The sequence below is a fragment of the Phyllostomus hastatus genome, unplaced genomic scaffold, assembly GCF_019186645.2.
Source record: "Phyllostomus hastatus isolate PE091 unplaced genomic scaffold, TTU_PhHast_1.1 phas_scaffold_182, whole genome shotgun sequence".
In the NCBI taxonomy this organism is placed as follows: domain Eukaryota; kingdom Metazoa; phylum Chordata; class Mammalia; order Chiroptera; family Phyllostomidae; genus Phyllostomus; species Phyllostomus hastatus.
Window position 1 is genome coordinate 14,381,535 of NW_025334013.1, and position 12,593 is coordinate 14,394,127.

General features: G+C 53.5%; 1 protein-coding gene across 1 annotated transcript in view; it reads right to left on the reverse strand.

Annotated features, from left to right (window-relative positions):
• ASAP3 (ArfGAP with SH3 domain, ankyrin repeat and PH domain 3) overlaps positions 1-12,593 on the reverse strand; it is a 43,990-nt gene that overhangs the window by 14,465 nt on the left and 16,932 nt on the right. The window contains 4 exon segments of the mRNA XM_045859800.1: positions 4,037-4,086; positions 5,137-5,211; positions 7,474-7,619; positions 7,715-7,787. Of these exon segments, the coding sequence (XP_045715756.1) occupies positions 4,037-4,086; positions 5,137-5,211; positions 7,474-7,619; positions 7,715-7,787 (344 nt within the window).

Below are 12,593 nucleotides of genomic sequence, written 5' to 3' on the forward strand. Positions count from 1 at the left end.
CTGGGGGCGAGGGCAGGGGTGCAATATCACCCTCGGGGGAGAACCCCTGCTCTGGAGCAGAGTTCTGCAGGCCTTTAAAACTTTACTCAAATTTTCTCAGAAGTGGTTATTTTTCATTCCAAATGGGAGTTTGTGGCAGGGTGGTGGAGCTGGGGGGTAAGTGGCAGCTCTGTGACACGGGCGGGAGCTTCTTTTTGGATCTGAAGGGGAGCGGGAGAGAGAGGGGCAATGGCCGGGCCTGCAGTGGGTCAGCGGCGGTGAGCCGGCAGCTTGCCAAGCAGGCCGGGACACTGAGTGGGCAGAGTGGCCGGCAGGGGGCAGGGGACTCTCCCAAGCATATACTGTTACTATTTCTTTCAGTAGTAAAACATAAAAAATAAGTTACACATCTAGCAATAGGAAGGGGTTAAATCAAGCATGCGATGTCCCTACATAGGAATACTACGCAGCTCTTAAAAAGGAGGCAGTGGCTCTATACACACTGGCGTTGGAAGGTGTCTGCTCCGGAGTGAGCGGGCGGAAGGGGAGTCTCGGTGTAACACAGTGGCTAGAAATGTGGACTCTGGGTCTGAATGGCAGCTCCCTCTCTTACTTGATCTTCCTAAGCTTACTTTCTCCATCCCAAACATGAGACGAATGCCGCCGCGCTCTCAGATGACGCGATCACACGGGAAGCATTTACGGCCATTCCTGGCACACAGTCCGCCCGCAGTAAGTGGCAGGAGCATGTTGATGCTGATGATGCTGACGAGCATCATCATAACTCCTGGTGATTCCTTCGGATAATTGCTTTACTACAGGGCACTTACTTATTTAGTCAATATTTTAAATACAGGGTCTAGCGGAGATTAAAGGACAGGGCTGCTTAGCTCAGAATGAAGGTAAGCTGTGAAGTACGATCCATGACTTCGTGAATTGCCAGAGCTCTGCCCCTCAGCCTCAGCTCTGGGGGTTTGGAGACTCACCCTGCAACGCCTGACACAGCCACCCAAGGGGACCCGAGACACCGCAGACTAAGAGCTGGGAGTGCTTTTTACTCCACACCCCCCCCCCCCCATTCCTGGCCACCTCTCTTCTTGCCGATAAACCAGGCGGATCCACCAAGGCGGGGTGGTGGCGGGTTTTCCCTCACTACTTACCTGCAGGCTGGGGATAGTGACAGCACCTCTCCCTGCGAAGGGGACTAACCTCATACCAGATGTAAAGGCCTGATCACAGTATCTGATCACAAAGTCAGCTCTTAAGTATAAGGATTAGCTGCTATTACTACTGATGAGTATTTTTAAGCACTCAAGCAATAGCCCCATTTTCTGGATGAGGAGCCTGAGATGATAAGTCACTTGTTCAAGTCACACAGCTGTTAGGTGGTAGAGCAGGATTTGAACCCACGTCTGTCTGGTGCCAGAGCCCTGGGGATGGCCCTGGTCACCAACGCTGTGCTCGGACTTGTGCCATCCCTGCTGCCCTGCCTGGTTCCCCCAGCTGGTGATAGTTACAGTGCCTTTTTTGATAGGTCATGGTCTATTAGGAGCTATTTTCCAGATGGGGAAGCTGAGACCCAGATGAGGGCGGTGACTGCCCGAGATCCCAAGCTGGCCAGGGGAATGCTGGGAGCGGGGGTCTAGGCTCCTGCCTCTCCGCCCCTTGCCGAGTTATTCTGGTCCCAGTTCTGGCTCAGAAGGATGGCCAGCCAGTACCTGTTGGACTGCGGTGCCAGGTGCTTTATGTACACTGCACTGATTTCATCCCTACGTCAACCCTGCAAGGACTCCCTGGCTCCATTTTTCGGATGAGGCAACAGACCCTCACAGTAGAACGGCCTCCATAAACTTGGCTCCTGCACAGGGCCTGGGATGCCCTTCTCAGCAGCTCTGGGTGGAGAGGGAAACCTCCCTCCTGTATGAAAACCCAGGGACGAGATGCCTGGTGCTGTCAGACACCTGCTATCAGCGCCCTGGGCCCTTCCAGCTGCTGCCCAGACTGGTTTGGTGAGAATGAGGCGGAATCACTCATCGACTCACGGCTCATCAATGCCTCGCTGTACCTGGAGTGCCCCCGAAGGGAAACGTACACAGACGTCTGTGCCAGGACAGGTAGCTCGACCAATGTAACATGCATGTCAGGAGCCCGGAGACCAGGTGCATGGCGGGAAGACCGCTGGACTAAGAAGCTTTGGGTTCTAGATCAGGCCCTATTGATAACCCACTAAATTATCTCAGCCAAGCCCTTTCCCCATCCATCACACAGAATCTTTTCTTTAAATGAAACCTTGCAGGCAAGTTCAGTGTATAAACCTGGTAAAAACAGAGCTTGTTGGGGAAGGTCAGTGGGGATGGGTTTACCCTTCCCACTGGGTACATGATGTCCCGACAGGCCAAGGCCTTCTTCCAGGTAACTCAGGAAGGCCACGTGACCCACATGAAGTTATAAAGAGAAAGCCTGTGTTGTCCACACCCCTCTCTAGGCCTCTGATGAGGGCGGATGGTCATGCCCATCACAGCTGCCACACCCGTCACAGGGTCTACACCCACGGCTGGCGTGGACATGGAGATCCCCTGGGAGGGAGAAGTCATGACCTTCATTCAGCCTGGGGAAGGTCCCCATGGCTCTGGGAGCTGGAGGAGCAATGGAGCTCCAGGATCTACTTCTCGGCTTTGAGCCTACAGAAATAATTATGCGTGAGAGCAAAGATTTCATTCTGAGTATGCTTCTCCAGTGGTAGGGGGGATGAAATACACTGTGGATCATGCCGATGCTGGCACACCTTGAATCACGCAAGCAATGTATAAGACTAGGTAATGATGTAGAGAGATGGTCATGATGCACTTTTTCTCTTTTTAAACTCTTGTGTGTGCCCTGACCGGGATCGAACCTGCAACTTTGGCATATCTGGACGATGTTCGAACTAACTGAGTTTACCTAGCCAGGGCCACAATGCATTTTTAAGTAAGAAAAAGTTTACACAATTATTATGATGTCAGTTTTATAAATATCTTTCTTTCTATATAGAAAAATAGCTAGAAAGATGTTAATACTTTTGCCTTGGAAATTAAGGATTTTCCTCCTAGTTTTTAGTAGTTCCTCCTTCCCCCACTCTTTTTAATTGATAAAGTTACTGTGTTACCCATATCATATAAAAAAAAAAATTCAAACAACAGAGAAGTACTAGATACTTCCCACATGACCCTAATCCTCTCCTCAGGATAATTAAACTTTTTTCTTCTTGTACTTCCTATTTTCTAATTTATTCATAATGAGCATGTATAGCTTTTGCAAAATGTAAGAGAAACAAATTTACAAAGAAGAGCAAACAGTGATCTGAGGTGTGGAGGGCCCGGCTGGGCCCCGGCGGAGGGCTGGGCCAGGACCTGTGCAGATTCCAGAAGGCAGAGCCCGAGGTGTCTCCACTCAGAGGGAGTTGGCCACTGGATGCCCGAGGCTCCTTCTGTCCCCATGATGTCATCGGTGGTGCCCATAAGAGGCCAGGGTATGACATCAACTCCCTTTCCTCCTCCGTGTCCAACTAAATGTTTATAGACAATACCTCGTGCTGCAGACAGAGGATCAAGGAACACGAAACCGAGCTCTGCCTCTGCCTAGCTGTGTGGCCTTGGGAAAGTGACTTAACCTCTCTGAGCCTCCAGTTCCTTCTCTGTTAATGGGGACACTGATATCTCCCTCACAGGGCTGGGCAATTGTGAGGGTTAAATGACTAGCATGGAGAGGCATTCAGTAAAGGGTGGCTCTTGTCTCTGCCACATCTGATGCCACCCAGCACATGGGTCTCTTCTAGCAGCATTCTGAGGTCACTTCTCCAGAGCTCCCCTTTGGCGGTCTTGTGGTCCAGCCCCCAGATTCCTGTTAGGCCTGGTCATAAACCACCGCCACCACGACAAACCCCGCCCCGGGAGAGCAAGATGTCACGCGCTTTTGGGCGTCACGTCCTGGCAGCGCTCAGGCTCTCCCCAAACCCAGCCTCCTGCTGCAGCGTAAGCGCCACTCTCCCGGGCAAACCACCCCGGCTGCAACCACTTACATTTTGGCTTCGAAGTCCTTCCACGCCTTCTCCAGCTGTTTTTTGGAATCCTGCGGTTTTAAAAAGAACAAAAATTTGCCCAAAGGGGCCCTTGGGGTGTGGAATCAACAGTACACTTTGCTGCCTTTAGGGGAACCCTGCGCCTGATTTCTTCCCACAGTTGCCAAGAATCAGCTGGGTTTGGTGGGCCCAGGCCCAGGATGTGGAGAGATTTGGGGGGTCCACCCTGAATTTGCTTCCTCAGAAGATGGAGATTACCATGAGGATGAGGATGGTGGGGGGGGGAGATGAAGTTCAGAGCCCCTTCCTCCAGCTTTATCCCTCCATTTTCTCCTCCCTGGTCCCAGACCATCCTCTCAATAAGAAGGGTACGGTGTGAAGAACATAAGCGCAGAGAGGTTAAGAAATCTGCCCAGGGCCACACAGCAAGCCAGGGTGACCTGGCTGATCCCTGGCCTAGTTTGCCTGGGCCTGGGCGCTCACACCCGCAGAGCAGCCCTCACTTCCGGGCGCCCCAGTCAGCGGGTGAAAAAGCTGCCCATCTGGTTTGGGTGGCTCCCAATCTGGTGGCTAGCCTCGGGTCAGGAGGGAAGCCTCTGGGGGGAGGACCGCTCCTCCCCTGGGCCTTCTGGGGCGGCCTTTCCAGGCAGATTATTGTCGCCTTCTCTGAGCTCCTCCCCGCCTCACGCCAGGAGCTGCCAGCTGCAGAGAGAGCAGCCAAGCACGGGAGTCGCGAGTCCGGACCCCACGCTGGCTCCTCCTCGCACCGACGGCGTCAACCCCAAGCAGGTGGCCAAACGCCCCGGGCCTCCATTTCCCCAGCTGGGGATGGCAGCACCTACAGACCCCACTCCACAGGGCTGAGGACTTCCATGAGCTACGTCACATCGGGCCCTGGCAGGCAGTAGGTCAGCCATCCTAGGCTCACCCCAGAGCCAGGTCCTCCTGTCCTTCTGAGTGTCAGTAATCCGGGGTCACTACTTCCCCGGTGACAGCCTCACTTGGCCTCCCCTAAGGTGCCCTGCCCACGCCTGGCTCGCTCCACCCCACAGCCTCTGGGCATCTCCCACTCCAGCCCCCATTCCCACACTCAAACTCACCTGCCGCCCGTCCCTCAGTTGCCCCTTCAACAGACTGTCCAGCGGGAAGGAGACGATGTTGTTCAAGTTCTGAACCTGGAAAAGGCAGACACCCCCATGGCCCACCTTGGGTGACCGTCTGTCCAGCCCCGAGGGGCTCGAGTGCAGGGAAGCAGCAGGAGGCAAAGGACACCGCTGGGGGTCAGGGAAGCCGGGGAGAGAAAGGGGAGAAGGTGGGGGGAGAAGGGGATGGCAGGGTTGGCCTCCTGTGAGAGCTGTTACCCTGGCTGACCAGCCTCGGCAGCTCACTGCCCCGGGAACGCCCATGGGCAGCCCCATCTCTGTTCTTCCGCCAGGAGCACCTTCCTGCCCCTCTCTGACTCTGAGGTCCCCCTGTCATGCCCACGTGTGGCTTTTGTCTGGCTAGTTCCTTGTCTCCCCTTGAATGTGGGGAACCCTTTCCCTGTGCTCACGTGGGGTGAATACAGGAATCAGAACTGACCAGAGAGTACCCCAGCTTTGGGCCATCGTGGTCGGATCAAGAACAGGCATGTGACCCAAGCCAGCCAATCAGATCCTTTCAGGGACTTTGCTGCCCCAGTCCTGGGAGAAAGACCGTGCCTTTCTCCAGGTAAGACATGAACTGGGCCTGCTGGGCCATCTTGCTCACTGAGCAGAGACAGAGGAACTAAGAGAAACAAGGAGCCTAAAGCCAGCTGCACTCCTGAACTTTCCATCATAGGGGCCAACGAATTCCCCTTTTAAAAATTAACCTAGTTTGGGTCGAGTTTCTGTCATTTGGCAACCTCAGATGGCCTGTCTGATATTTCAGCCCACCTTTCAGGGCACAGCCCAGGTCTCCCCTCCTCCAGGAAGCCTTCCTGACCACGACGCTCGTGGCCTACGCTGAGCTCCCCTTTTCTGAGTCTGTGCCATGCTGCTGGTGTTGCGTGGTATCGCCTACACCTCACTTCCTGTCTCTCCCGCTAGACTGCGGCTCTCCGAGGCAGAGGCTGACTCTTCCCTGTGCTGCCAGCCCTGCAGTGCCCGGCAAACACCAGCTTGAGTGACACAGGGACAGAGAGGTAGACACAAAGGAGGTCACTGACTCAGCTGAACTCAAACACTGTGAGGCCTGTGTGTGCAGGCCGGTGTGCGAGGCGCTGCCCCTCAGAGGTGTAACGACAGACGGCAATGCTGGCCAGCGCTCACTGGCATTCCCTCTGGAGTGGACACTCAGCTTGTGTGGTCTTCGTTGCAACTCTGTGAGGCGGGTCCCCTTCCTATCCCAGTGTCACAGACAGAGACCTGGGGATCAGGCAGGCTGAGCGGCTCACCCAGGGTCACACACCCAGAGAGCAGCAGAGTGGGGATTAGAGGCCCCAGTCTAAGTCCAAGGTCCGGGGACTTAACCACGGAGCAAACCGCTTCTTGGAGATGGTGGGACCCTGCCGGCCCTGGAGGGCACTGGTGGGACTCGAGCCACCAGAGCTGAGAGCCAGTCCCAGGAATCCTGGAAGGAGAGGGGCTTTCCTAGGAAGGGGTACCACCAGGCTTGTGCTCGGACGCTGGGGCCAGGCAACTTGGGTTTAGATCCAGCTGTCTGACCTCAGGGAAGCTGCTTAACCTCAAGTCCCAGGTTCCAAGCCTGTGAAGTGGGGGCAATAGTAAAACCAACCCCACCAAGCTGTGCTCCAGGATTCAGCTAGTTAATACGTAAGGTCCTGGGACCAGGCCTGCACACGGGAAGAGCTTCTATCTCAGGCGGCCTCCAGGCAGGGACTCGTGGACGGGGGAGGAGGCCGTTTCAGGAAGGGGCCTGAGGCCACTGGGCGCTGTGCAGAGATGAGAGGCTTGTTGAGACAAGGCAGGTTCTAGGCTTTGAGGACCAAGCAGATGCGGTCGGGAACGCAGAGGACAAAGAAGGTGGAGGTGAGGTGGTGGCATAAAAACAGGAACCCCAGAGTCTGTGCTCTCTTCTCCCCAACCCCCTCCAGGGAGCCCTCCCTCGTGTGGGGCTCTTCCCCGCTGCTGAGACCCCTCCGCTCCTGGATAGTCACCACAGAAGACAAAGAAGAGGATAGAGAGGAAGGAAGGAAGGAAGGAAGGAAGGAAGGAAGGAAGGAAGGAAGGAAGACAGAGAAGACAGGGGTGAGGAGTCACAGAGGAAGAATGCAAAGGTAGGTTGGAACTACAAAGGGACCTGAGGTCATGGGTCAGAGGTCAAGGGACACTAGAGGTCAGTGATAACTTAGGAGAAGAGTGGAAACCGACTCTTTCCTATCCAGGTTCTTAAGCCCACTGGATTTGCCCCGAGCCTGGGCTAGAGGCTGGCTAAGAAAGGACCAGGGTCCTCACCAGGTTCTTAAAGAGTGCAGCCACCTCACGGGTGAACACGGCCAAGTTCAGGAAGCCGGTAGACAGCTCGTGACTGTTTTGGGACAGGTGGCTATTGCCTAAGGATTCCACGGCCTCTCGGTACTGCTCCTCGTTCTCCACGTGGCCTGTGGAGAGAGGGAAGGGAGCTCAGAGTTAGCTCCAGTCTGGGGCTGGGGAAGGGGCGACCTGGCCAGGCTGGGCATCAGGCCGGCTGACTCACCGAGGCCAGAGCTGTGGATGGCCCGCACAGCCTTCTTTATCCTCTGCAGGATGGCCTGGTCTCCTTCCAGGATCTGGAAGCAAACGTGGACAGAAGTTCAGGGATGCCCAGCTGGGAGGGGTGCCTGACTCCACAATCCCACCCTCCAAACACAAAAATAGAATTCCGCCCTGGCTGGCGTAGCTCAGTGGATTGAGCGTGGGCTGCAAACCAAAGCATCGCAGGTTCGATTCCCAGTCAGGGCGCATGCCTGAGTTGCAGGCCATGGCCCCCAGCAACTGCACATTGATGTTTCTCTCTCTCTCTTTAAAAAAACAAAAACAAAAACAAAAACAAAAAAAAGGAAAAAAAATAGAATTCCCTCCATAGGGTCCCCTTGCACCCTCCACCAAACATAAACAGACCCAAAGGAACCCACAGACCAGTCACACCACTCCAGGAGGACCACAGACTTGTCCCCAGGTGCAGTGCAGGCGGAGTAAGCATAGTGATTCTGATGTATGGGCGTCACGGGATATGCCAGACCTGGCTTGGGTCTCGGCTGTGGCGCTAACCATTATGTCAACTTAGACACACCTGTTAACTTCTCCGAGCCTTGGATGCCCTGTCTGCAAAACTGTGGACTCAAGGAGTTGCTGAGGGAATGAATGACTTTATGAATACGTACAAAATGCTTAGCAAAGACCAGGGAGAGAACATGGACATCGCTACATTCTCAAAAACATAGACAGGGGCAATCTTGTTCTCCCAATCCCAGGCTCAATAAGCAGCTGTATGAGGACGAGGGGGCAGACGCAGGATACCACAGGCGGGCGGTGAGATGGGAGAGGGCAGAGGGCACACACTCAGCACCCCACGGGAAAGGACTGGTGGATGACATTGGGCAGCCTCAAAGTGCAGGGGTGGCAGCACAAACGGCAGACCAGGGAGGGCCAGTTGTGATGGCAAGAGGCAGGCCTCACAGGTGTCCAGTGGGTTCACCCCGTATGGAAACCACCCCTCCTCCGCTGGGGTGTGGAAGCTGCCAATCTCGTGAAACCCTTATGCAGTACATAGCTGAGTTGGAATGCAAGGGCTGCAAAGGGCCCACAGACCCACAGATGAGGAATGTGAGGCCAGGAGCGGGGAGGGCCGTGCCCAGTTGCACGGTGGGCAGGCTGCATAGCTGGGCTCCCGGGGGTGGCCCGGGACAGTGCTCCACCCACGGCCCCACCCTGACCCCAGCCCCACCTGTTTTGTCCAGTGACTAAAATGGGATCAGAGTCTCCTCTCCAAAGAGTTACTACACCGTGACAAGAGTTAGCAAACACATTGGAATGGTATCTCCGAAGATTCTAAACAATGCTCACAGAGGACGTGCGCAGGGCAGAACTCAGGGGCTGAGGAGAGCGATCTCAGAGCCTCGGGCGTGTGGGAAGCCTCTGGAGGTGGGGGGGGGGGTGGGATCTGGTCTGGTTTTGAAGCCCAGCTCCACTGCCCAGACGCTGCGTGACCTTGGGCAAGCTGCTGATTCTCTCCGTGCTTCCTGATCAGCTATCTGGAAAGGAGGGAAAATAGTGCCTCCCTCTCAGGCTCGTTGTGAAGATTGGTTTTATTCAATGACACACAGAAAGGGTTTACGTGGTGCTAAGCAGAGTGTGTCCTCCTTGAATAGTACCTGTGATCCTTATCAGCAGCTGCTGCCGATGGTAAAAAGGTCCATCCAATTCTGAATGCTTTTCCTACGTAGATGAGAAACCTAATATTTCCCGCCTTGAGTATGAACTTGAGACACTTTCACGCTTGGAACCCGGGGAAGCCCATCGGTTCCGAACAGGGCTGAAGGAAGGAAGTCAAGGACTTAGGGAGACTGGGGAGAGGGGCCATAATTGAAGCAGCTAAAGAACTAAGACACTTCTTCCTAGAGAGACAAAGACAGGAGGAGGGGACATGGACATCTCCTTAGCTCCCAAAGCCGTGGCCGCCAGAGCCCTTGATCCCCACCTTGAAACCTGAAAAGGAAAAGCTAGGAGGTGATTAACTTAAGGAGCTGTGACTTCACTCCTAAAGCCAATATGAACAAAAAAGATATGAACGAATTCCAGAGAGATTTAGAAAGCTCCCTAGAAGGTCGATCCGTGTGCCTAGCCTACAGAAAGTGCTCAAAATTGTTTACCTAAATGAATAATAGTCGGCAGAGCCCTGGGGCACGGGCCTGGGAGTTCTAAGTCCATTCTCTAGATGCCTTTTGGGGATTTTCCTAGCTCATGAGGCCCCTTCTCTGGAAACTGCCTTCCTCCCCTCTGGAGGTGACCCTTTGCCGCCTTGTTTGTTCTAGTCAGAGGTCACTGGGCCAGGGTGGACACCTGCCCCACGGTGGGCCAATCAGATTCTGTCTCCAAGGGATTTGGAACTGGGCTCTGGAAAGCGAGCTGACTGATTGGAAGTGCTCAGGCTGGGACGTCTTGCCCACCACGTGCATGAAAAAGGAGTAAAGCAGGAGTGTAGAAAGAAGCACGAGATGCACGTTCCCGCAGAAGGGCAGACGGAAGGAGCTGCCCTGGTGGTAACTTGTCAGCTCCTGTTATATCGAGTATCCTGTCGCTTGGAGCTGAACCTGGCTGTAAACGGTATAGACAGGTTAGTCACCCTAATCACGCACACACTGTCCCTTGATGGCCTTGTCAGACATATATGGGAAATAGCCTCCCAGAAAGATCCTGTTCCTGTCCCTATTGCTCTTAACAATCAAGGTTCACACAGCTATTCACTCATTCACTCATTCATTCAGTTACTGAGTGCCTGCTGTGCATCCAAACCCTGTGTAAAAGACACAATCTCAGCTCTCAGCACATCTCCATCTAAGGTGAGAAGGAGCCAAGTAAACAGATACTTGTAAAGCAACGTGACCAGGGCACGACGTCAGATGGACAAGGTGCCTGGGAGCCCAGGGGAAGCAGAGCCACGTCTGCTTAGGAAGAGCGGGGAAGGCTTCCCCGGCGCTATGATGATGCTCAACCCCAGGACGGGGCCGGAAGAAAAGAAACTAAGAGACGGACCGCATTGTGAGGCGGGCAGCACTGGGTGTAATGGTGGGATTGCTACAGGAGGGACGCTTGCTCTGGGAAGAATGGATAGGGAAATGAACATACTTCGCTTGTTTGTTCCTTTGTTTGTTCATTCATTCATTCATTCATTCACTCCAACAAGCATCTATGGGTGCCTCTTTCAGCCAAGCACGGCCCCTTCCTTCAAGAGGCTCGCAGACATATAAACATACGAGTGCCTGAAGGGGGCACAAGACGGGAGAATGCTCATCACCCTCTTCTCAAGAAAATATCTGGAAATCATTCACACCAGGGTATAAATGATAATACCTACCCTCTATGACACAATGGGCAAAGATTTAAGCTGAAGAACTATAGTTTTTCCTTAGGCTTCTATTTTTCTTTTTTTAAATTTATTTCATTTTTTAAAAGATTGTATTTATTTATTTTTAGAGAGGGGAAGGGAAGGAGAAAGAGAAGGAGAGAAATCAATGTGTGGTTGCCTCTCACGCACTCCCTACCGGGGACCCAGCCTGCCACCCAGGCATGTGCCCTGACTGGGAATTGAACCTACGACCCTTTGGTTCACAGACCAGCACTCAATCCACTGAGCTCACCAGCCAGGGCAGAACTATAGTTTTAAGGAGGAAATTCTGATCACAGCCTGGGGATGGGTGTCTGGGGAAAGGCACAGGGGTGTCCAGCAGTGATGAGTCACAGGCTGAGATGCTAGCCCCAGGCTCCCCCAAACACTCTCCCTGGGAGACACCAGCCCAGCCGCTTCTCCAAACCTCCTCTTCTTTCAAATGGGAGAAAAATCATGTAATTTGGGGGCAGGGGTTGGAATCCATTTTCCACTTAACTCACAGAGTTACTCAAATTCCCAGTCAGGGCACATATCTAGCCAAGGCTTGAGGCTTTCGGAAAAAATGAGTCCGGTCCCTACTGTGGTTTGTGCTCTGCCCCTGTGTGAGGTCGACCCTTGTTTCCCGAGCCTGAGCCCGGACAGGCCAGGGGAGAAGCCAGGTCTGGAAGTAGGTGGCTCTGTTTAATCCCCGATAGTCAGTCTTTCTCAGAGTGGGGTCCCTGGACCAGCAGCATGTCCATCACCTGGGAACATGTCAGAAATGCAAAATCTCTGGTTGGATCAGAAAATCTGGGATGGGGCTCGTCAATTTGTGGGTTTAAAGAAATTTTTAAATATGGCCCCGACTGGTGTGGCTCTGTCAGTTGGGCGTCGTCCCACAAACCTGGGTTGTGGGCCAGGTCCCTGGTTGGGGATGTGTGAGAGGCAACCAAGTGACACATCTCTCTCGCATTGCTGTTTCTCTCCCTGTCTTTCCCCCTCCCTTCCCCTCTCTCTAAAAATAAATAAATAAAATATTAAAATTTTTTACATGTGTTTATTGATTTGAGAGAGAGGAAAAAAACCCCATCTCTTGGTTGCCTGCCATATGCACCCCAACTGGGAATTGAAACTGCAACCTAGATATGTGCCCTGACTGGGAATTGAACACCCAACTTTTTGGTATATGGGGTGACGCTCCAACCAACTGAGCCACACCGGCCAGGGCTCCATTTGTGTCTGAACAAGCCCTCTGGGTGATTCTGATGCACACTAAAGTTTGGGAATCACTGACCTAATTCTACCCTTCTGAAGTGCAGTGATTCATCAAGGCTAAAAGGATGGGGCTGGCCCCAAACTACATGGCTTTATATATCTGCTCTGTTAGGTACTTGCTCTGACCACTCTGTGCCTCAGTTTCCCCATTCATAAAATGAGGATGATAATAGTTCCTATTACATAGGGTTGTTAGGGAGATTAAATGAGTTCACATAGGTAGAACGTGTGT